Source organism: Mirounga angustirostris, unplaced genomic scaffold, assembly GCF_029215605.1.
Source record: "Mirounga angustirostris isolate CCGP_5_RB_7025 unplaced genomic scaffold, mMirAng1.0.hap1 SCAF_17, whole genome shotgun sequence".
Taxonomy (NCBI): Eukaryota; Metazoa; Chordata; class Mammalia; order Carnivora; family Phocidae; genus Mirounga; species Mirounga angustirostris.
In genome coordinates this window covers 44,485,138-44,510,269 of record NW_026991725.1, presented here as the reverse complement: position 1 = coordinate 44,510,269, position 25,132 = coordinate 44,485,138, and the positions used below count along the sequence as shown (strand labels likewise).

The 25,132-nt window shown below is 49.3% G+C and overlaps 1 protein-coding gene across 3 annotated transcripts; it reads left to right on the top strand.

Annotated features, from left to right (window-relative positions):
• Positions 1-90: 90 nt before the first annotated feature.
• On the top strand, positions 91-24,876 carry WDR45B (WD repeat domain 45B). Of its 3 annotated transcripts, XM_054510623.2 has the most exons (11): positions 164-303; positions 785-906; positions 7,122-7,196; positions 12,910-13,011; positions 16,676-16,763; positions 17,833-17,927; positions 20,320-20,510; positions 21,162-21,247; positions 22,178-22,279; positions 23,031-23,152; positions 23,550-24,876. In XM_054510623.2, exons 3-11 carry the CDS (start codon positions 7,139-7,141, stop codon positions 23,654-23,656), a joined length of 951 nt encoding a protein of 316 aa, XP_054366598.1. In that variant the 5' UTR covers positions 164-303; positions 785-906; positions 7,122-7,138; the 3' UTR covers positions 23,657-24,876. The 3 variants fall into 3 exon arrangements, with proteins under 3 accessions (XP_045744164.1, XP_064439279.1, XP_054366598.1); XM_045888208.3 differs by lacking the exon at positions 785-906 and having other exon boundaries at positions 91-303; XM_064583209.1 differs by lacking the exons at positions 785-906; positions 7,122-7,196 and having other exon boundaries at positions 91-303.
• The last annotated feature ends 256 nt before the right edge of the window (positions 24,877-25,132 follow it).

The window sequence follows — 25,132 nt, the reverse complement described above, 5'->3', positions numbered from 1 at the left end:
CGCCTCCCTCCGCACAGGCCCCGCCCCCGCACACGTGACGTTCTCGGCGCTCCCTCACCACCCTGGCCGGGCCCAGGTGGATGCGCTCGGCGCTCCGCGGCTCCCTGGCTGCGCGCGCACGCACGTCCGGCCCTCGCTTCCGGCGCGGCGGCCTCCGCCGGACGGACGGGACCCCAGCGCCCGGCCTCCCCGAGGGCATGCGGCGCTGAGGAGCGGCGGACCTTCGCGGCGGCGCCATGAACCTCCTGCCGTGTAACCCCCACGGCAACGGGCTGCTCTATGCCGGCTTCAACCAGGACCACGGTGAGGGCGCCCCTGCGCGCGCCCGGGCCCCACCCGGCCTCTTCCGGAGCCCCCCGACCGGGCCGGCCCCTCCCCCGGCGCCCCCGGCGCCCCCCCGGCCCGACTCGGCCCCTCCCCGACGCTTCCGACCCGGCCCGGCCCCTCCCCGGCCGCCCCCCAACACCTGGCGCCCTGGCGGGTCCTCCTCCCCGACACCTTCCCGCACGCCCTCCCCCCGAGGCGGCCCTTGACCTGCCACCCCCAGTTTTGTCCTGGCCTCGCGACCGGCCCTGCCGGCGCCTCTCCCACTCCGGGCGGGGGGTGCGGGCCGAGGCCGGGGCGGGTGCCTCGCCTCCGGACTCCCTGGGGCTCGGGGCGACGGCCGCCTCCACTCGGTCCGCCCTCCTCCGCGGGCTCTCGCCGGTTCGACGATAATCGGGTTTTCCCCGCGGCTTATACTGGGGTCCGCTCCGAAACTCCGCTTTTTCCTGTGCCCGTTTAGGATCCCGGCGGATCAGCTCTAGTTGAGTTGAACAACACTTGAGTTTCTTTCCAGCTGCGTCCTGAGACTTTACTGCCGAGTCCGGCAGGCCCACGACCTGGTCGGGTGTGGGTCCTCGCCTGGTGCGTTGGTTTTAACGGGAAGGCGTCGCTGAACTTAGCGTTTTTTCTTCTTGTTGGGTGAAACCAAAGGACCTCTCAGGGCTGGACTGTTGAGTGTGCCACTGGGGGAACGGCACTTTATGCTCACGTTTTGGAACCCAGCTGAGGTCCCTGGGTGGTTTAAACCGCTCTCGGAGCCACGTCCGGGGAAGCCGGCAGGATGCGGGAGGGGAGGGGAGGGGAGGGGCGGGGAGGGCCCGGGAGGGGCGGGGAGGACCGGGGAGGACCGGGCGCAGCGCTGCCTCCCCACTGCACAGTTACTAGCTTCCCCCCGGGGAGAAAGGGGGTGACAGCTGCTGTTCGGGGACAGACTTGAAGAGCTCTTACGTGGTCGCTTTGGAGGTTTGGTTTTCGAAGAGCATCGCGCATTTGTGAAGATAATTTTCTTTTTTTTTTTTTTAAGATTTTATTTATTTGACAGAGAGAGCACAGATAGGCAGTGGCAGGCAGAGGGAGAAGCAGGCTCTCCGCCGGGCAGGAGCCCGACGCGGGGCTCGATCCCAGGGCCCCGGGATCACGACCCGAGTCAAAGTCAGACGCTCACCGACTGAGCCGCTCAGGCGCCCCTGTGAAGATAATTTTCAATAGACGATGCCGCGGTTGCCCAGCTGTGGTTGGCCTGTTTACTCTGTGCTGTGCTCTGAAGGATGGGTTAAACCTGCCCACAGGTGTTGATTGTGGTGTCACAGGCGAGATAACAAGGTGGCAGGGAGAAAGAGGCATGCCAAGATAAGGAGGTTTTCATGTGGTTGGAGGAGGGCGAGTTTCCTTCCAGCCTTGGAGGTCAGGGTCAGGGCCAGGTTCTCGGAGGAGGTGGCAGTTGGCCGCGGGCAAAGTTTGGGAAGGGTGTGGGTGCCGTGGGCTGAGCCACGGAAGGTGGTTTTGGTTGGGCCGGACTGCGGGGATTGTGGGAGAACGTTATTTATGAGTGAGGTATGAGTTTGGGGCCAGATGTTGGACTTTGGGCAATTATGTGGCTGAACGTTTTGGGGTTTGATGACCAGAGGAGGGCAGTAGGTTTTTTAATGGGTTTGATAATAATTGAAAGCTCTTTAAGGAATTAACAGTGATATAACAACTCCTTAAGAAATATGTTTTCAGGGGCGCCTGGATGGCTCAGTTGGTTAAGCGGCTGCCTTCGGCTCAGGTCATGATCCTGGAGTCCCGGGATCGAGTCCCGCATCGGGCTCCCTGCTCGGCAGGGAGTCTGCTTCTCCCTCTAACCCTACCCCCTCTCATGTACTCTCTCTCATTCTCGCTCTCTCAAATAAATAAATAAAATCTAAAAAAAAAAAAAGGATTATGTTTTCAGGGGTGCCTGGTTGGCTCAGTTAAGTATCTGCCTTCGTCTCATGTCATGATCCCGGGGTCCTGGGATCGAGTCCTGAGCTGAGCTCCCTGCTTGGTGGGGAGTCTGCTTCTGCCTCTGTCATTCCCCCCAATCAATCAATAAATAAAATCTTTAAAAAAATAATATGTTTTCAGTGGAAAGAGATGGCTAGCTGGTAGTAAGGGAGGGGAGAGGTAACTATAAAAACTTGTGATACCTTTTGTGTTTACAAACGCAAGCAGCTTAGTGACTTGAAGTCATTTAATGCAAGAGATTCATTCTTATGATACCCGCCTTGATACTGAGTGACGAATCTTTGAATTAAGTTTCAGTACAGTATTTGAGGCTCATAATGATGCTGATTATTTAAGAAACCAGTGAAGATTATTATATTTTTATAAAGATTTTATCAAAGATTGTTTTTAAAATACAGCTCTGTGGGGCGCCTGGGTGGCTCGGTCAGTTGGGCATGCGACTCTTAGTTTTGGCTTGGGTGTTGGTCTCGGGGTCATGAGATCCAGCAGAGCCTGCTTGGGATCTTCTCCCTCTCTCAAGAAATAAATAAAATAAAATACAGCTGTGGCTCTTAAAAGGCCATATTTCCATTGTCTGAAAAATACCCTTCTGTAAGCCCAGCTCATTTCATTTTAACAAATTGTAGGTAAAGTAAGTGTTTTTGAAGGAAAAAAATATGCTTTTATACTTAAACTTCTGATTACCCTTAGGTTAAATTCTCTATAAATTTATGCTAGATGATTGAATTTATTACATTTTGTTTTTACTTATACTGATTTTTAATTTCTACTCAGCGTTTTTTAAATGTGAGAGAGAGAGTGTGCATGCGCACACAAGCCAGGGGTGGGGGTGCAGAGGGAAAGGGAGAACCCCAAGCTGACTCCCTGCTGAGTGGGGAGCCCTGTGGACGTGGGGCTTGAGATCATGACCTGAGCTGAAACCAAGAGTTGGACGCTCAACTGATTGAGCCACCCAGGCGCCCCTCTTCAGCATTTTTTTTTTTTTTAAGATTTTATTTATTTATTTGACAGAGAGAGACACAGTGAGAGAGGGAACACAAGCAGGGGGAGTGGGAGAGGGAGAAACAGGCTTCCCGCTGAGCAGGGAGCCCAATGCGGGGCTCGATCCCAGGACCCTGGGATCATGACCTGAGCCGAAGGCAGACGCTTAACGACTGAGCCACCCAGGTGCCCCCCTCTTCAGCATTTTTAACACTCGTTGCAACTTTTGCTTAGAAATCATTGTTTGTTTTTAAGATTTTATTTATTTGAGAGGGCACAAGCAGGGGGAGTGGCAGGCCTAGGGAGAAGGAGAAGCAGACTTCCTGCTGAGCAGGGAGCCCAGTACGGGGCTCCATCCCAGGACCCTGAGATCATGACCTGAGCCGAAGGCAGACACTTAACTGACTGGGCCACCTAGGCGTCCCTAAGAATCATTCTTTATTTAAAAAATTTTTTAGTTGAGGGTGCCTGGGTGGCTCAGTTGGTTAAGCAACTGCCTTCAGCTCAGGTCATGATCCCGGAATCCTGGGATCGAGTCCCACATCGGGCTCCCGGCTCAGCGGGGAACCTGCTTCTCCCTCTGACCCTCTCCCCTCTTATGCTGTTTCTCTCTCTCTCTCTCAAATGAATAAATAAATCTTAAAATAAAATTTTTTAGTTGAAATGTAGTTGATACACAATGTTACATTTGTTTCAGATGTACAAGAAATCATTTTTAAAAGGACATTTGCTCACATGTTCAAACTTTTATCTTCTAAAAATAATTTGCACGGTGGTCTTCAAGACTCTTAAGTGTTGAGATGTACATTTCTATAATTTAGCTGCCTATTTTTTTTTTCCTATTCCCTTGGGAAACTCAAATCTTTGAGTATGTACCCTTTGTGTATATACTTGCTTATCCTGCCTGGACCAAGACCTGAGGCCACAGACTCCTGTTCTTGGCCCACTTCACTGTAGCTATGGGGAAAGGGGGTAGGGGGGTGTGGTGGTAGTATTTGCATGTGGGCTGTTATGGGAGTTGTCTCTACATGCACACCTCAGAGACAACTGCACTAGAGACTATCACAATAAAGTGAGTCAAATGAATATTTTCATTTCTCAGTGCATATAAAAGTTATGTTTACACTGTACTGCAGTGTGTTAAGTGTGTAATGGCATTGTGTCTAAAGAAAAATGTACGTACTTTAATTTTTTTTTTTAAGATTTTTGGGCACCTGGGTGGCTCAGCCGGTTAAGCATCTTCCACTGACTTCCACTCAGGTCATGATCTCAGGGTCCTGGGATCAAGCCCTGCATCGGGCTCCACACTCAGCAGGTAGTCTGCTTGTCCCTCTCCTTCTCCCTCTGCCCCTCCTTCTCCCCTTCCCCCTGCTCATGTGCGTGCATGCACACGCAGTCTCTCTCTCTTTCTCTCTGCTCATGTGCGTGCATGCACACGCAGTCTCTCTCTTTCTCTCAATAAATAAAATCTTAAAAAAAGAAAAAAAGATTTTCTTTATTTATTTCCGAGAAAGAGCACAAGCAGGGGGACTGGCAGGCAGAGGGAGAGGGAGAAGCAGGCTCCCCATTGAGTGGGGAGCCCGACACAGGACTTGATCCCAGGACCCTGGGATCATGACCAGAGTCAAAGGCAGATGCCCAACCGACTGAGCCACCGAGGCGCCCCTGTACATCTTTTTTTTTTTTTTTAAGATTTTATTTATTTATTTGAGAGAGAGAATGAGAGAGAGCACATGAGAGGGGGGAGGGTCAGAGGGAGAAGCAGACTCCCCGCTGAGCAGGGAGCCCGATGCGGGACTGGATCCAGGGACTCCAGGATCATGATCTGAGCTGAAGGAGTTGCCCAACCCAGGCGCCCGCCCCTGTACATCTTAATTAAGAAATAGTTCATTGCTAAAAAATGTTAGCTACCATCTGAGTTTTCAGTGAGTTATAATCACTAATCACAGATCACCATAACAAATATACTAATGGAAAAGTTTGAAATCTTGCTAGACTTACCAGAATGTGACACAGAGACGTGAGTGAGCAAATGCTATGGAGAATGGTGCTGATAGACTTGGTGGAGGCAGGACTGCCCCAAACCTTCGATTGCACGAAGCACAGGGTCTGTGAAGCAACATGGAACAAGGTGTGCCTGTGTATAGAAGAGAGCCCCCAGCCAGCCCAGGGCCCTGTGGGGTCCCCAGCTGTTGGGCTGGGGCTTCCTCTGTGGGAAAAAGTTGTGTGAACATAGCAAGGATGATGCCTAGACTTCTTGGAGAGTGGTTGCCAACCTTTGGTGTTCGTAATACCTTTCCTTCTTTCTATTGAAGTATGCAATACTTACAGAAAAGTGCACAAGCCCTAAGTGTTCAGCTTGATGAATTTTCCAACCTGAACACACCTTCCAGCAGCAGCCAGGTGAAGAAATTGAACACACCTGGCCGCCCGGTGCTCCTTCCAGTCACTGCCACAGTCCAGTCTAACTTCCAGTGGTGTAGATTAGTTTTGTCTGTGTCTGTACTTTATTTTTGTTCCTGGCTTTTTCATTCAACGTCACGTTTGTGGGACATTCTCTATATTGCCGAGTATTGTTGTAGATCATTCTCATTGATGCACAGTGGTTTCCCGTGTGACTATATCAAAATTAATTCAGTCTGCCATCGGGGGTCATTTGGGTGGGTTCCCAGTTTTTGGCTATTAGGGTGTAAGAGTGCTGCTGTGAACTTTGTAATGCGTGTCTTGGCGAACCTATGTGGCCATCTCTGTAAGGCCTACGCACCAAGGAGTAGAGCTGACAGCCGTAGTAGGTCAAGCAAACAGCGTTCCAGGGTGTGGCACCGGTTCGCCATCCACCAGCAGGTTCAGAGTTCCCTCCAAACCTGCTTTATACTTGGTGCTTTCCACCATTCTGGCTGTTCTGGTGGATGTTCATTGGACCATTAACAACCTGGTGTGTGACCGTGACAGAGGTTTCAAGGTTAGGCTTGTTTACAGGTGGGGGGAGGTCACGGGAGACCTCAGGCCACTTTCTGGAAGGCCATCCTGCAGCAGCCCTTCCCCGCCCCCACCCTCCCCGGTCTGCTGTGGCCACACTTGCTGGGATTGCTGGCTCGCAGCTGTCTTCCGGAAGGCATGGACTTTCTTGTTCTGTCATTGCCTCTCCAGATCTTGGTGTCTGACAGACAGCACTCGAGAGATGTGTTAGGAATGGGGGAGCCAGGGGCGCCTGGGTGGCTCAGTCGTTAGGCGTCTGCCTTCGGCTCAGGTCATAATCCCAGGATCCTGGGATTGAGCCCCACATCGAGCTCCCTGCTCCGCGGGAAGCCTGCTTCTCCCTCTCCCACTCCCCCTGCTTGTGTTCCCTCTCTTGCTGTCTCTCTCTGTCAAAATCAATAAATAAAATCTTAAAAAAGAAAAAAAAAAAGGAATGGGGGAGCCAGTGGTGAGTGTTAGCAAGAGGCAGGTGTTGAGGGAAATGTGCAGTGGCAGAATGGCTTGTGGAGGTAGCTGGTGAACCCCTCTCGTGGAATTAAGTTTAGGCAGAGCTGGTCTTCAGGAATGCCAGAGAAAGGCCCTTCAGGAGGAAGTTGGAGTGACTCCAAAGGCTCTTTTCCACGTTAGATGACCGAAAACGTTGTGCCGGGGTATGCACGTCGTTTACTAGCAGCCCCAGGAGGTTAGCTGTGGCTGAGCAGACCACACCGTGTTGTCCGAGTCTCTGCAAGAGCTCTTAGGAAAGTCTGCTTTCTCCAGACCCCTTGTTTTGGCTGTTCTGGGCCCTGGGGCCCTTAGCTGAGATCCCACTGTGGATTAATGTGTGTCTCTCTCTCACTTTCACACTTAAGGATGCTTTGCCTGTGGGATGGAAAATGGATTCCGAGTCTATAACACCGATCCGCTAAAAGAAAAAGAGAAACAAGGTAAGAGTAGTTGACATTTCGTAGTTTCTCCCTTTTTCCAGACTTCAAAGAATCTGCATTTTATCTCACAGTTGTGGGGGGCGGGGTCCTGGTTTTGAGAAGTAAATAGGTTCATGGCCCTCTGCTGGCCTAGACGGGGTGCAGGGCTGATCCAGTGGGCGTGGCCCGGCTCTGATTTCTCCGGTGGATGTGAACTTTGAAACGTCACGTGTCTCTGCCATGTCTTCAATTGTCGCTAGCTGCCACAGGAGAACATGGAGTAGTGGTGCAGGCCATTCTCTCTCTTCCTGCTGAATGTGAAGTTGTAGAGAACTCAAGTGATGGGTTTAATTCAGTATATGGGACTCTTGACTCTTGATAAATGACCACTTAGAAAATATTATCTGTAGCAATAAATTGTAGTTGCTTCTGTTTACGTATTTCAGTGTCTTTTTTTTTTGTTTTTTTTTTAAAGATTTTATTTATTTATTTGACAGAGAGAGAGATAGCGAGAGCAGGAACACAAGCAGGGGGAATGGGAGAGGGAGAAGCAGGCTTCCCGCCGAGCAGGGAGCCCGATGCGGGACTCGATCCCAGGACCCCGGGATCATGACCTGAGCCGAAGGCAGACGCTTAACGACTGAGCCACCCAGGCGCCCCGTATTTCAGTGTCTTAAGTTACGTTTTCGGGGAATGCAAGTTTTCAAAAGCTTCTTAAGTGGAATCAGGACTTCTATTGATAATACTAAAATAATGGTGATCCTTTTGCCATTTGACAGGAAAAATTGGTAAATTTTACAGGTAGACTTGTTTTCAATTTACTTTTCCCCCAAGGTATTTTTCTTACGCTTTTGGTGTCTCCTCTCTTTACTTGCTTGGAGAATCAAGCACTGCCAACAGATGAACAAATCTCAGATAAATCATAGAAAATGAGAAACATCCTTTTTCTTCCTGTAGTTGTGGTTTTGGTTTTTACTCAGTGCACAGTTATATTTTCTGATGCTGGAACTCTTTCTTTCTGTAAGAGGAAGTTACTGCATCCCGGTGCTCCACTGAACAGCTCCCTTCCGTTATCACAACTCATAACCCAGCATCAGGGACTTTCAGAAATGTTTTGACAGTGAAACCCCTTTGTCAAGTGCAGTCTTTGTACAACAGCCCTGGTGTATAAAACAGTAAGTGGTGCTTTACATCTAGGAGTTGACTTTGTAAATTGAGGTGTATAACTTGCATTTATTAGAGACAGACCGTATAGCCGGTAGTTAAGGGCTCAGGTTCTTGGCCCACATTGGTTGGGTGGAATCTGACTCTGCCCCTTACCAGGCTGCTGTGTGACCTTGGGCAAGTTCCTCACCTTCTCTTGGCCTCACTTTCTTTGTGTAAAAGAGACGTGATAACTGTCTGCCTCCTAAGATTATCGTGAAGATCAGTGAATTAGAATGCTTAAAACACATAGATTAGTGCCTGGCACACATATTAAGTGCTGTGTAAGCTTGTGCCTTCATCATCTGTCAGTCCAGCAGCCGTGTGCTCTTAGAGAGTGGGTCAGTGAGTGCTTCAGGCCATGACGGGAGTTTCCTGTCAGTCTTCTGAGAATCTGCCTTGTATTTGTTTTTTGGTTGCTTAGTGAATTAAGACAATTCTGCTTTATATGGATCAATAGTGACAAAATACTTTGAAACAATTTGACTTGCAAATACTTTTTATTTAAAGTGACCTAGAGGGACCCCTGGTTGGCTCAGTCGGTTAAGTGTCTACCTTTGGCTCAGGTCGTGGTCCCAGGGTCCTGGGATTGGGTCCCACATGGGGCTCCTCGCTCAGCGGGGAGCCTGCTTCTCCCTTTACCTGCCGCCGCCCCTGCTTGTGCTCTCCTTCTCTTTGACAAATAAATAACATAGGGACGGGGTGCCTGGGTGGCTCAGTGGTTAAGCGTCTGTCTTCGGCTCAGGTCATGACCCCAAGGTCCTGGGATCGAGCCCCACATCGGGCTCCCTGCTTGGTGGGGAGCCTGCTCTCCCTCTCCCATTCCCCCTGCTTGTGTTCCCTCTCTCGCTGTGTCTCTCTCTGTAAAATAAATAAAACCTTTAAATAAATAAATAAAATAAAGTGACCTAGAAATTTAGGAGTTACAGGCTTAGTTTCCAGTTGAATCATAGCAATATATTGACAGCTATTTCCTAATTAATGATATGTTTATAACAAACTCAGGATTTTTCTAAAAATACATTAGGGTGCCTGGGTGGCTCAGTCGGTTGAGTATCTGCCTTCAGCTCATGTCATGATCTCGGGGTCCTGGGATGGAACCCCGCATCGGGCTTCCTGCTTGGCAGGGAATCCTCTTCTCCCTCTTCCTGTGCCCCTCCCTCCTTGATCGTGCATGCGCGGGCTCTCTCTCTCGCTCTCGCTCTCTCTCGTAAATAAATAATCTAAAAAAAAAAAAAAATACGTTAGACAAGAAGCATTTAAAAGGCTAAGTTCCAGAGGGTTTGCCATTGTCATGCTGAGAACAAGTATTGTTTCCTCTTGCTGCTCAGCCTGACTGGGTCTGGGGCAGTCTGTCCCTAAGCTTAGCTTGGAGTGAATTTGAAAAGGATCATGGTGGGGCCTTGCTGTGCTTTTTGATGGTGTATTTTAAGCAATCCGCCCCTGTGCACTTGTAGGTTGGTCTGCTGTTAATTTCTGGCAACTTACAACTTGACAGAAAACAGGCTGGATCTTGTTCCTGTTTTATCTTGACGGTTTGCTTTCCTAAATGAGGAGGAAGGAAGTGTGCCTGCATTTCCGTGGTCACCCCCAGATCTGGGCTGTCGTCCGTTACCTCCAGTGTGACCGTGGCACTGAGTAGGTGGGATTGGCCATGAGCTGCCTCTCCCAGGTGTGCCCACCGCCAGCAAGGACTGGGAGCCGTTGGAGGCAGCTTTCTCCCAACTCCCTCCCAGGCGTTGAGGGTCCTGCATCTTAATCACACTTGAAGTGGGCATGCAGCTCTGCTGCACTCCCAGAAAGCTGTGCGGCCCCAGGGAGGACTGCCTGCAATGGCAGCCTGTGGGGTCCACGTGTAGGACTTCGACTCACATCTGAGCGTGTGCTGGGAAGAAGGTTCGAGAATGATACGTTTAGATAAAATATGATATCCAGTGATTATAGAAACAAGGAATACTCATAAAAAGTTAATTTCCCTTTTCATTTAGAAACCAACTCTTCTGCGGTGCAGAGGTGGTGAGAACTTGTACAGCCCCTGCTCAGTGAGCGGGCCCGGCCTGCAAGGGGGGCACAGGGGTTCGCAGGCCTTCCCCTGTCTTCGTGTCACCCATGTTTCCCTCCCCATGACCAGTGCTCACACATGTGACATTGGCAGCCATTTGTGGGGAAGTAGAGAGGACACAGAGACCGAGAGAGAACAGCACATGACTGAGGTGGGACGCAGGTGAGGGCTGTGCATTCCCGAGCCCACTGGGCAGTGGTTGGTGCCTCCAGCGCCTAATGCTGCACTGGGGCTGGGGATACGGTCATGAATAAGACGGGCAGGGTCCTTCGTGTGACACACTAAGTGTCTGGAAAAAAAGAGGTGACCTGTCGTGCATGATTCCTGATGTTACCCAGTCCAGCAGCCTACCTGACTTAACGGTATGTTGGGGGCCTTGATCCTCGTTTTGTGTAATGGGCCTCATGCTCCTGTGCTCACCCCAGCATGTCCAAGATGAAGGGACTAGAGAGAAATGGGAAGCATGTGAGGTGGAGGGGAGTGAGCGGATTGTCATGACGGGTGGTGTTCCCACATTCGCATGTAGCTTTGGTTTGGCTGTGGAGAAGCAGACTATTCCATGGCCTGTTTCATGACCTCAGTGGTTCAGTTTAGGTTGGTAGAATCTTTTTATAGGGTAATTTGGCAAAATGTGTTCATTTTATGCAGACACATATACTGTTTGATTCATCAATTATACCTAATGGATTTTATCTTTTTTTTTTTTTTGAGATTTTATTCAACAGAGAGACACAGCGAGAGAGGGAACACAAGCAGGGGGAGTGGGAGAGGGAGAAGCAGGCTTCCCGCTGAGCAGGGAGCCTGATGCGGGGCTCCATCCCAGGACCTGGGATCATGACCTGAGCCAAAGACAGATGCTTAATGACTGAGCCACCCAGGCGCCCTAAGGGATTTTATCTGAAAGAAAAAAATTGGAAGACCCCAGATGCTTGTGTAAATATATTGCTCTTGACCCTGAACAACCAGGAATTAGGAGCGATCACACACACACACCCTGCAGTTGAAAATCCACGTGTGACTTTTTTTTTTTAGATTTTATTTTATTTATTTTATTCGAGAGAGAGTGAGGGAGGGAGAGCACAAGCGGGAGGGGCAGAGAGAGAAGGTGAGGGAGAAGCAGGCTCCCCGCCGAGCAGGGAGCCCGATGTGGGGCTCAATCCCAGGACCCTAGGTTCATGACCTGAGCCAAAGGCAGATCCTTCACCAGCTGAGCCACCCAGGCGCCCCTATGTATGACTTTTGACTCCCCAACAACCTAACTGCTAATAGCGTATTGTTGACCAGAAGCTTTATTGATAACAGTTAAAACGTATTTTGTATGTTATATGTATCGTATACTATATTCATACAATAAAGCTCAACAAAAGGAAATACTGTTAAGAAAATCATTAAGGGGGTGCCTGGGTGACTCAGTCGTTAAGCATCTGCCTTTGGCTCAGGTCATGGTCCCAGGGTCCTGGGATCAAGCCCCGCATCGGGCTCCCTGTTCGGCAGGAGGCCTGCTTCTCCCTCTCCCACTCGCCCTGCTTGTGTTCCCTCTCTTGCTGTGTCTCTCTCTGTCAAATAAATAAATAAAATCTTAAAAAAAAAAAAATCATTAAGAGAAAATACATTTACAGTATCAGACTGTATTTATTGAAAAAAATCTGCCTATAAGTGGACCTGTGCAGTTCATTCCCAAGGGTCAAGTTGATAGTTAGTCCTTTCTAGCATTTCTGTGAAGCCTTGAATATACTTTTCTCACAGAGCCAGCTGATGAACTTTGGAATCACCTTGAATGGCCATGGCTGATCTTCATTTAACTTCTAACTTTCAGAGGTGTTGCTTCCTCACTTGCCCTTTGCTGTGCCCTCCCTGTGCCAGGAGTTCTGGTCGTTGCTGACCAGAGTGCAGAGCTGGTGAGAACAGGATGGGTGGTCCAGCTCTGCAGCAGAAACCATCCAGAGTGGGGTTCGCTTCTCTGAGCCCCAAACTTCTCACCAGGTTCCCATTACCTTCCCTGAATGAGCATTGTTGGTCTTCCTTTTGTCATGGAGGACATCTGAAAATCTGCTGACATTTTCCTCTTAACATAATTCACCAACATTTTTGAGCATTTCAAGCCAGTGGAAGAGGTGTTTAAAGTGATGAACTCTGCTTTTACATTAAAGCATTTAGCATGCTTTCTTAGAGCTTGGAGATTTTGCTACCCCTTAAAATAGGAGTTTTCATACATTTTGGTACGTTGGCTTCTTAGGGTGCTGGGTGCTCAGCATTTATACCTGGGGAACACAGCTCATGAGGATGGGCTGCTGAGGGAGGTCCAAGGCCCACAGCTCTTCCTCTTTCCTGGCCAGCTGGCAGTCTCATTGCTGATGGTAGTCAGGTATAGATCACTGATGAAAGTCAAATGCTGAGTGTTACCTTTCCCTTTTTTCTGTATTTAAATTGCAAAATATACATACTAACTTTTTTTCAATATCATTTCAGAATTTCTGGAAGGAGGAGTTGGCCATGTTGAAATGTTATTTCGCTGCAACTATTTAGCTTTAGTCGGTGGTGGGAAAAAGCCGAAATACCCCCCCAACAAAGGTAAAGTGATGGCGGGCTTAATGACCATGCCTTCCATGTTATAATGTCTGGAACTTTCTAGAGTGTCTTGGTGTTTGTGGCTACATTTGCTCTTCCCTGGTGGCCCTGTGGAGTATGAAGGACCAGTCACTGACAGGAGGCATCCAGAGAGAAAGTCTTGTCCCTGCTGTTCCCAGAAGAAAAAGTGTGTGGCAAGGGTCACCTGTTCCCATCGACATAAAGCACGTGCTTTTCATTTTTTTTTAAATATGTTTTATTTTATTTATTTATTTATTTTTAAAGATTTTATTTATTTGACAGAGAGAGACACAGCAAGCGAGGGAACACAAGCAGGGGGAGTGGGAGAGGGAGAAGCAAGCTTCCTGTGGAGCAGGGAGCCCGATGTGGGGCTTGATCCCAGGACCCTGGGACCATGACCTGAGCCGAAGGCAGTCACTTAACCGACTGAGCCACCCAGGCGCCCAAGCACATGCTTTTCAATTAATGTTGGCTAAACAGGGGGCATGCCATGCCTCTGGACCCCATTTTGTCCTGAGTATTCAACTGTGGGTTGGTATCATAAATGTTATGTGTTCATTTTAAAGCAAGGTATAGGAAGGTTATTTTTCCTACAAAGAGCCATTGACTCACAGAAACATTGATTTGGTTGCCACGTAGAACAAAAAACCATGTTGGCTCTAGGTTTAAGAATAATGTGTTTGGTATGTGTGTATAAGTCTGTGTGTGTTCAGAGAGATTGTGGTGTAAAAGGTCTGGCTTTTAAAGTAGGGGAGAAACAAAAACTTTACCAACCACAGTGTGTATACACTTGATACCTGTAAACCCAGGTATCTGTGAAAGCAGGGTAGAACACCAGAAGAGGTGGGAGGTGGATTGTGGAGATGGGTAAGGACAGATCCAGGGACTTTGAATACCAGCTGAGGGTGTGATCGGGAGAGAGGGGAGTCAGGTGAGCACAGAAAGGTGCAGAGTCCTGGATGATCCTTGGCAGGCTCTGGGGCCCTGGCTGGCAGCTCTCAGAGGAGCCTGGTAGACACTGTGAGTGGGGATGGGGAGTGGAACTGCCTGCAGTGGTGTGCTTGGACCCTTCCAGCTTGTCACGACCAGGGCTGAAGGGCAGAAAGCCTGGGTTGCTGTCTGGGTCGTTGGCAGCAGAGCCTGTGGCTTAGAAGTTCTGAAAGAGGCCATCCAGAAGCAACATAGAGGCCACCATGCTCAGAGTGCAGGAATGGGGGCACCGGGGGAGAGGGGGGTTCGGTTGGGCATCTGAGTCTTGATCTCAGAGTTGTGGGTTCGAGACCCACGCTGGGCATGGAGCCCAGCATGGAGCGTACTTAGAACTCCTTTCCTGGGGCGCCTGGGTGACTCAGTCAAGCGTCTGCCTTCGGCTCAGGTCATGATCTCAGGGTCCTGGGATCAAGCCCCATGTAGGGCTCCCTGCTCAGTGGGAAGCCTGCTTCTCCCTCTCCCTCTGCCGCTCCCCCCACTCATGTTCCCCCCCAATAAAGAAATAAAATCTTTTATTTATTTGAGAGAGAGAGAGAGAGCGTGAGGAGGGAGAGGGTCAGAGGGAGAAGCAGACTCCCTGCCAAGCAGGGAGCCCGATGTGGGACTCGATCCCAGGACTCAGATCATGACCCGAGCCGAAGGCAGTCGCTTAACCAGCTGAGCCACCCAGGCACCCAATAAATAGAATCTTAAAAATAAATAAATAAATAAAATAATTCCTTTCCCTGGGCTGCTTGGGGGCGGGCACACGTCCTGCTGCTGGGTCAGCCTTTGCCTTGAAGCATGTTACTGATCACTGAAGAGGAAAGAGAGTCCAGAGCCCGGCCCCTCCTGTGGCACTGTGGCTTTTCAATAATGTCAAAATTGCTGCTTGAATTTACTCTTAATATTTTAATAGTTATAAATTAAGATACACGGTGTTGAAATGTGAAGAAGCTAGTGTCTTCGGTTTGTGAAAACCAGTAAAATGAGACTCGAGGAGACTGGTCATCACAGTGCAACAAGGCAAGTTCCAGCCGAGGCTGCACACGCTGTTCAGGCAGCGCCAGAAGGCCTTTTCTTACTTAATCAGGAGCTTAGAGGACAAAAGAAGAATTCCAGAATTGGTGAATGTACCTTTCGCTATCGGGAACTGTATTAAAAGACAGACATGCCAAATCCTGGGTGTACATGTAGAATTTCCAGCACACCAGGACGGTGGCTTGCAGCCCATGGAGACCACAGGGAGCTGAGGGTCACCCCAGCTCCGTGGATTTTTCTGTCTGGGGCATTGTGTCTGGTCACTTTGCTTTCGTGAGTGAGAATTCGAGCTGCTGGCTCTGGGGCTCCATCATGCTGTTTCCAGAAATTTCTGAAAATAGAGTTCACTTGGATTTGTGACACCCTTGATATGGCTCATCTTTGGGATTCTGTCTGGATTGGGCCAGTTTACATTTGTTTTGAATTGCAGATTTTTTGGTGTTAGGTTGCAGAGCCAGAGAAAGTTTACTTTTGAACTGCTTTACAAGTTCAAGAGTGTACATGTCCTTTGCCCAGAAGGTTATTATATTTCAGTGAGGTGACTGTGGACTGAGGTTCTGTCCCACTTACCAACATGCTAGACCACTTTGGGGACTTGGGAATGAAGAGATTTATCAGAGATGGCATTTTAAAGGAGTAATAACAGAATTTTCTGCTTCATTTTGAATGGTTATAAATTTTAATCTCTTCGATAGTAAATAATTTTATAAAAATAAAAGTTTGGTAGTTCTCTTAGGTGTTGTTATCTTTTGATTTGAAATTGAGGTCACTGAGTCCATTCTGGCAAAACTTACCCCTAAATCTCACCTCCAGGACTCGTGGTGGTCATGGTGTCAGGACCTTTAGGGGAGACATTCATTGCCTTCCACCCTTGGTCACCTGGCCCATGACCTGCTGAAGCTTATTTTCCCTCACCTCACACTCTTCCTAGACAGCTTTGTAAGAGAAAGATGCAGAAGATAGAAAATATTTGGATACCACCCTCCCCCACACCTCTCCCCCAGCTCAGTGCTGCTCGCCGTCCTCATCCTCAAAGGTTATCTGTAAATTTTCTCAGCCCTTGGGATGCAAACTGTTAATGCTTCATAAAGTACTGCAGTGTGAGCAGCAAAGTGAGACCGAAGAAGAGCAAGAACAGTCGGGCTGGGGTTGAGAGTAATCCCCAGCCCTGGTTTTTTAATCCATTAAAACTGAAGCCTCTCTTTTCTTGATCCAGGTGTCTCTCTAGCACTCCAGCAGTAGTTGTGGTTAGGCTTGCTTTTGGCTCAGGCAGGTGAAACCGAGGAAAGAGGGGTGGGGAGAACTTTGCCTGACAGCTAGGCAAGGTCGGCAGAAAGGAGGTGTGCGTGCTTGCGTGCGTGCTTGTGTGCGTGCGTGTGTGTGTGTGTGTGTGTGTGTGTGGTGGGGGGAGACTGGGCTGGGGTACTGGAAGGGAAGAGCGGGGAGGGAGCGGGTGAGCGCTCTGCTCTCAGAGACAGCGTTGCGAGTGGTGGGCTGCACGTGTCCCTTGGGTCTGAGACTGGGCAGTGGGAAAGCAATACCTCCACCTGGTCAGAGTTTCATGAGGTCAGGACCCTTCTGCGAGGCCCCACAGGCTGTGTATTGTTGTGCCCATAAGCTTTCTCTGAAATTTCAGTGATGATCTGGGATGACCTGAAGAAGAAGACTGTTATTGAAATAGAATTTTCTACAGAAGTCAAAGCAGTCAAGCTGCGGCGAGATCGGTAGGTTTACTATCTAAGTTTCTCTGAAGATGGCTGAAATACTTTCATATTGAAGGAAGAAACATGTTTGGGAAAATCATGTCTTCAGATGTGATGATTGTAGTTTATGACCCAAAGGACATGCGATTCTCTGTATTGCTGCAAAGAAGGCGTGAGTTTTATGGGCTTCCACGGATCGTTTAGAAGCAGTTTGTCAGTGGATGTGCCTGGCAGCAGCCCTCAGTGGTCCTCAGTCCTTCAGAGGACGGTCCCCATCCAGCAGGTTCCCGCTGAGGACACGAGGGGTGAGCCTTCCTCACTCTCGGTCCAGCTTTGCCACGAGCTGCCTCAGTAAATGTTACTGGCTGGCAGGTAAGGGAAGATACGGAGACTCCTTAGTGAGAAGGTGGCATTGCTGTTACCTGTTGAAAGTAGCAGGCTTCTTTCAGCCGTTGCTAGCGTGGTGTTTAGGAGAACAGAAGTTTTTACTAGTACATTCAGCAAGATAGAGTTTTGTTAATTTGGATTTTAATTTGGTGTGATTTACATCTTATACTCAGCTGTGGAAGGGGCAAAGATGCTGAACAAGGTGAATGTGAATAGGGGACTGTCATACCTGCATTCTTAGGTTTGTGACTTCCGGTAATGTTGATTGTTAGGGGCTCCTAATCAAATCCTGGAGCCAAATCCAAGGACCTTCCAGTTTCCAACGTTTCTAAATTATCCAGACATATCTAAAAGTGTATATAAAGAAAATTTCTTTATTTTCTGCTCCATGTACTCTACTTGGTTCTTATTCTAGATGAAATATTTGATGAAAATGTCCTTAAACCTCAGGAAGGTCCATTAGTTAGCCTGTACCCAGGTGCGCAGGTGAGAGGTGCTTGTCCATCAGTGCCTGCCACACCCCCAGGGGCTTATGGGTGACCTCCAGAGACCTTGCCTTTGTGGGGCTCTGATTCAAGAATGATCCTTCTGCCTGTGCTGTTTGGACTGTTTCTAAGTTTCAAAATAATAAGAACAAAAATCACAAAATGCTTGAGTTTTGCTTTTGGGAATAGGAATTCTGATTGTGTTTTTTTCTTTGCAGAATTGTGGTTGTTTTGGACTCAATGATTAAGGTGTTTACGTTCACACATAATCCCCATCAGTTGCATGTCTTTGAAACCTGCTATAATCCTAAAGGTAAGAAATGCAGAGGAGTAACGATGGAAGTTGGCTCTTTGATGTTCCGTCCAGGTGGAGACCGGTGCCGGGTGCCCTCCTCTGCGGCAGGTCTCTGAGTGGCACTGCCGTGGTCAGATGGGTCCTGACACTCACTGGGGACACTCTGACGGAGACAGGCTTCTCGTTCTTCCTCCTACACCCTTTTCCCTGGGTGCCCTCCACCTCCTCCTGGGCGAGCTCTCTGGGCCGCATTGCTCACACCAGCACCTGGTCTGCCAGGGAGTGGCTGAGACCCCCCTCCTACCACGCAGGGGGCGGGGGGGTTGGAATGAGGGAACTTTCCCCCTGTCGTCGTCAGCAGTTCAGGAGCTCCTTGGGCGACCTTAGAATTGTGTGTTTTCACTGAGTTCTGAGGGGTTTCATTCCCTTTTTCTTCGGAGCAAGGATTGCATGTGACTTTGTTCCTCATTATAGCACCTCAATTTCTTTTTAAAATTTTTAGTGTTTTTCTTCTAGCTTTATTGAGCTGTAATATACATAAAACTCACTCATTTTAACTATATCGTTCGATATATTTAGTCATTGTAAACAGCCATGAAACTACCCCCACAGTGGAAAAGAGTTCCAGGTGGCCCCTTTCCCCACCTGGCCTTCAAGTTTTGTGGTCTTCCTCTTAGCCTAATATTTCTTAGGTTCCTCCATGTGTTACGTATATATTCTTTTCCTCATTTTTATTCCTAAGTAACTGTATAGTATAGATATACCAAATTGTTTATGCACTCCAGTGTTTGGACCATTATGAACAGAAGTTGCTGTGAATGTTCACAGACATGTCTTTGCCTGGAGGAATTGTTTTATTTCTCTTGGGTGAATACTGAAGAGCACATCTGCTGGATCATATTGTCATGATGTGCCCACGTTTATAAAATACTAGCAAATGTTTTCCAAAATGGTGGTGTCTTCTTGCACCCCCATCAGTGACCTAGGAGGGAGGGCTGGATGGCAGCACATCCCTGCCCCAGCACTTGGTATTGTCACTCTTCTGAACGTGGGGTGTTGCCTTGGGACTGGTATGTCCCTGGGGTTTTGTTTGCATTTCTCTGAGGACTGGCGGTGTTGAGCATCTTGTCATGTGCTTGTTGCCATTCAAACACCTTTTATGAGGTGTCTTCATGTCTTTTCCTGTTTTAACTTTATCTTCTCACTGACTTGTAAGAATTCTTTGTATATTCTAGATAAGGCCCTTTGTCTATCACTTCTGCAGATATTTTCAGTGGGTCTGTGGTTTTTTGCAAAACAAAGATTTTCTTTTATGTGTTCTTCTAGAAGCTTTAGATCTTAAGTTAGGTCTTTAATCTATTTTTTTGTGTATAGCATGAGACAAAGGCCCAGATTTGTATTTTTCTTTACGAATATCCGACTATTTTTTTCTGCAATGAATTATCTTGGTACTTTTTTTTTTTTTTAATCAAGTAAGTGTAAGATTTCTCTGGACTCTCTGTTCTGTTCCAGTGATATGTCCTTACATCAATACCATACTGCTTTGGTATCAACAGCTTTAAAATCTTAAAATTAGGTAGTGTAAGTTCTCTAATGTTCTTATTTTACAAAAAATTTTGGCTATTCTAGGACCTTGCCTTTCCTTAGGATGTTTAGTGTCAGCTTGTCCGCTGTTTGATAAAGCCTGCAGAAAGACTTGGATCGTGACCGGACTGACCCTGCAGGCAAAGTACACTCCAGCCGTGACCACAGTAGGTCAGCTCAGATCAGCTCTCCATCCATCAGAACTTCGGTTTCCTTCTACACTGTGGCCCAGTGTTTGATGCAGGCACTGGTCAAATTTATTCCTGAGTATTTGGGGTTTTGTGCAGTTGTTAATGGAGTGTTTGTATTTCAGTTTTGTATTCTCAGTGGCTGGCACCATGGAAGGTGGATATGTGACAGTGGATGTTTCCAGTTACGAGGCAGTCTCAGTCTCCCAGGACTTAGCCTTGTCTGGCCTTCTAATACCTTTTACAATGAAAAGATGTTGTGATTCTGATATAAATGAAAACCCTAGGGGGCACCTGGGTGGCTCAGTTAGTTCGGCATCCAGCTCTTAGTTTCGGCTCAGGTCGTGATCTCAGACTCATGGGGTCAAGCCCCATGTTGGGCTTTGGGCTCAGCATGGAGTCTGCTTGAGAGAATTATCTCTCCACCTCCCTCTGCCTCCCACCCTGCACGATCTCTCTCTCCCTCTCTGTCTCTAAGATAAAGAAATAAAATCTTAAAAAAAAAAAATTAAAGCACATGAGTAAGTCTTATTTTTTTTTCTTGTGAGCTAGAGGACAGAGAATAGGTTTTGTTTGGGTAAGGCAGAGGCTTTTAGACAGTCGTGAGTGCTTGATGGGTTCTCTCCATCTCCGATCAGGCCTCTGCGTCCTGTGCCCCAACAGTAACAACTCCCTCCTGGCCTTCCCGGGCACACACACGGGCCACGTGCAGCTCGTGGACCTGGCCAGCACCGAGAAGCCGCCCGTGGACATTCCAGCTCACGAGGGCGTCCTGAGCTGCATTGCTCTCAACCTGCAGGGAACAAGAATTGCAACCGCATCTGAGAAAGTAAGTGCGTGTCCTCCCGTGACAGCTGCACACCTGCCCCGGCCGCCCTCGCAAGGGCCCTTGCGCTCCCAAGGACTTAGTGTGCGGGCCCCGCGGAAACCAGCCCTTCCCTGTGGGCTCTGACGGCTCACGGGTTCTTCGCCACCTTCTCTTGGGAAGGTGGCGAAGGCGTTGGAGGGGAGGAGTTTCGTCACCTGACTGGCATGTAGAGGTGGCCTCAGGGACCCCAGAGCTTTAGGGTGGGGCCACAGGAAGTCCCTTCCCCTCCCTGGTACAAAATAGAATCACTGTGCTTTTTTCTAACCGGCCACGGGAGTTACAACGAAGATGTCATTGCTCTAGACAGAGAACTGACAACCCCCCAGGAACACGTCCGTACAGGCTGCGGGTTCTCTCAGGCGTCTGCCGGGGCAGTAGGTGCAGGGGGTTAGTGGAGGGCTGGCACCCAGGGGTCTGGCTCCTACCCAGTGCTGTCAGGCCAGAGAGCCACCACCTGAACTCTCGGGTACAATGGAGGGAAAAGTTGAGTTTTAGATGATGTGGGTGAGTTGGGAAGGGGTTGTATGGACTGATGGGTTTGTGAGTATAATATTCATTTCAAAAAACTAAAAAGTTGTGAATGATAATAAAACACTTCACTGTTTTTCAAAGGGGACCCTTATAAGAATATTTGATACTTCATCAGGGCATTTAATCCAGGAACTACGAAGAGGATCTCAAGCAGCCAATATTTATTGGTAAGAAGCCCCCCACCCCCATGTCCCCTGAGTGACTGAGTCAAACAGGGCTCGTGTGACTGAGGGAGAATCAGGGCCCCTACCTGCTGTAGAGAGGTGTCAGCTTGTTTTATTATGACTAACTTTAGATCGTTATTATGGGAACACGTACAAAAGTTAGAGAGATTGTAATGAACTACCATTGACCCTGCCTCCATGTTTGTCGGTACTTGCCAGTTTTATTTCTTCTCCACTGTTCCTCCAGCCGATTCTTCTGTGGTATTTTAAGGCAAACACCAGAGACCTTGTTAGCTCATCTGTAATCACTCGGGGTCTGCAGCCCTGCCGTGGTGGACCCCCTGCCTGGGCAGGGTTTCGTTCTTGGCGTCTGTGGCCTTTCCAGGTGCCGAGCAGCATTTGGGTCTGTGTGATAAACATGTAATTAACATATGTGTTTACTGAATGTGCTTGTGGGGCCCTGTGGGGGCTCTCCCCTGTGTCTACTCTCAGGGCCCCTCCAGCCAGAGTGGGGGCCTGCCCAGCCCCAGTGATGCCCACCTCCAAAGGGCAGCCTGCACCTCCAGGGGCCAGGGGCACTGGAGGGGAGGAGTTTCATCACCTGACTGGCATGTAGAGGTGGCCTCAGGGACCCCAGAGCCTCAGGGTGGGGCCGCAGGAAGTCCCTTCCCCTCCCTGGTACCCAGCCTTATCAGTGTACCCAGGGAGGGGCCCTTTTGTGGCACGCTGGGTTGTTCCCCAGTGTGGACCCTCCGGTTCCATGGAGAGCACTGCCGCTGATTAGTGGAGGGTGGTGGTGCTAACAGTTGCTGTCTGGAATCGGAGAAGGCCAGGGTTTGAGGCGCCAGCTCACATAGCGGCGTGGTACTACGGTTGGGGCCCGGGCTCTTCTGCATCCACATGAGACCAGAGCTTCATCTGATTTCTCTGCAGCATTAACTTCAATCCGGACGCTTCCCTCATCTGCGTGTCCAGTGACCACGGCACAGTGCACATTTTTGCTGCCGAAGATCCAAAAAGGAATAAACAGTCTAGGTAGGTTTCCCAGAGTTAAGAGCACTAGGCCCCTCCTTCAGGCACATTCGGTGCAAAGTCACAGTCGCTCATTGGGTTGTGTGACAAGGCACGGCTGACCCTCACACGGCACAGGAGTGACGGCCACGGGCCACGGACACGTGGTACAGGGTAGTGCCGTGAACATATTTTTCTCTTCCTTAGAATTTTCTTTTCTCTAGCTTTCTTGTAAGAATATGGGATGTGTGGTACATAAAACGTACAGAACGGGTGTGAATTGACCATTTGTTACTGGTTAACAGTAGGCCCTGAGTTAAATTTTTGGGGAGTCAGTAGTTATACATGGAATTTCGACTGCAGGGGGTTGGTGTCCCTCACCTGTTCATTGCTCAAGGGTCCACAGTATCTGATGCGAAAACGGGCATCGTTATTGGCCTCGTCTTTAGCTCCTTAGACAGAGTCTGATTAGGATCCAGTCACCTTTCCTGTGATTTAGGACTCAGACCTGAACCCCAGTGCCTGTCCTCATGTTTGCCATGTTTAGCAAAGTAATTTAGTCACAGTAGAAACCTCTACCTCTTCTGGTGCTGGTGGTTTTTGGGGTTACCATGAAGCCACTTTAAGCACTTTTGTTTTTTTCATGTGAGAAATAAAATTAAAAGGAAATATAGAATTTAAAGTATCTGGGCTCAGGCCCAATGAAAGAGAGTTGTGTTATTTCACCTTTGTTATGGAGATGTAACTGCCTTTTCTCTCCCCCCCCCCCCCCCAGTCTGGCTTCAGCCAGTTTCCTTCCAAAGTACTTCAGTTCCAAGTGGAGTTTTTCCAAGTTTCAGGTTCCCTCAGGCTCTCCATGCATCTGTGCCTTTGGAACAGAGCCAAATGCCGTCATTGGTAAGTGGTCCTTGAGCTGGTGGCCCCATGCTCGCTTTCCTGGGGGCCCAGGGGATCCACTCGGGGGTCTGCACAGCCGTGTGGGGTGACGTCAGCCCCCTGCCCTCCAGGGTTTCCCAGGAAGTTGTGGGGGCATGTCATTTGGTTTTTGAACTGATGACCAGACAGGGTTTTTCCCCTCCACACATAAGTCGAATACATGGACCACCCCAGAGCAGTTGGGGTTCCTGGCCACACGTGTGCTCAGTCAGGAATGGGGGGCGGTCCCTTGTCACCCATGTTCCCTCTGGGTCGCAGCCCAGAGTGAGGCCATTTACAGTTCAGCTCAGTGAGGTCTGCTTGCTGTTAACGTTGAGGGGAGAAACAATGTGAGTAAAATGGTCTCCTTCTGTCTCAGCGATTTGTGCAGACGGCAGCTACTACAAATTCCTATTCAACCCCAAGGGGGAGTGCATCCGGGACGTCTACGCACAGTTTCTAGAAATGACCGATGACAAGCTGTGACTCCACCGGGAGTGCAACCAGCACCCACAGCCGGCCACCCCCGAAGCGCTGCGTGTGCCCTTCAGACTCCTGGGGTGGGTGCCGGTGCCCTTGGGCCTCGTGGCTCAGCGGCTGGAGGACTGCCCGGGGACCTTGGTCCTGAGGCCATTCTGTGGTTGTCTGTTTCCTTGAGCAGGGCTTCCCATTTCCAGTATTAAAGGACGAATCATCATCAAGGCAGTGTAGACGCTCAGTGGCTCTGAGCCGCCTGGGCCCGACTGCTGGCCTGCGACCTTTAGTTCAGCTTTGACGCTAGCTTCTGCCCTCCCACCTGCGCCTCCCCGTGCACCTGGGGGCTCCGTACACACGTAGGGACTGGGTTGACAAAAGGATGGACAAATAGAAATTTGTTTTGGCAATAGATGCCATCATTTTTACTGAGTCTGTAATGGGGAAATGAACAAATGTGTCAATGCGAGTTCTCGCATTACACCAGATTTCTAAATAGAACAAGAATACCAGCAGCTTGCCTTAGAAAAGGAGAAAGGAATTCCTTCTCCCCTCTGAACATGACGCAAAGAGACAGCCGTGTCAGAGAGCCTAGGGTGGGCGTCTCCCTGCGAGCTGGCGTCCTGGTCTCCCGGGCCTGTGGCGCGGCCGTCCCCGTCTGTCTGTCTGTCTGTCGGAGCTGTTGGCATCACCCGCGGCGAGCAGAGCGCTTCGTGTGCCCCGCGGGTCTCCTGAGTTTCCCCGTTGTGTGTAGGGAGCAGAGTAACACGGAGACAGTCACTTAATTTAGAGGATGTGGAGGGAAGGGTTGGGCACCACAGCGGCCGGGCCGGACACCGGGGCAGGAGCGGGAAGCCTCAGCCCGCCGCGCTCTCTCTAGCATTCTGAGAAGGGAAGGCACATGATAATGTTTCTTAGCATCGGTGGCTAAAACAGGTTATGGGCTCTATGTTGTTAGGACTCCCAGAGGTACGTATTCCGTTTTCTTAAATTCCCTTTACAGGAGCCTAATTGGATGGTTTTGATTTCAGGTTGTAAACATTGAAAGTCTGCGGCGGCAGCTCCTGGTTCTGCCAGTTCTCTCTCACTGTCATGTAATCAACTAACTTTGTATGTGGATTTCAGTGTAAAGTATGCATGTTACTTTGGTGTGTATTTAATCATGAAATTTAATTTTGCACTTATTTGTAATGTTTCTTTTAAATAAAAGTGACTAATTTTGTTGTACTCTGTATCCGTCAAGGGAGAAGAATTGTATGTTACAAAACCAAACCCTAGTTTTGGAATCTGCCAGACTCCGGGCTGCCTATGTGGGGGCGGGGGCCCAGGGTTGGCGTCCGCCTGCGGGCAGGGCTGAAGGGCGTGCCGTTCGCTAGCGGTGTGTATTCTCTGTTGGGCACGCTGTGCCCGCTCTCGTGGTGGCGCCTGCGTCCGGTCCCGTGCCTGGCCAGTGTTGTGGTGACTCCTCGAACCCGTCAGCCCTAACCG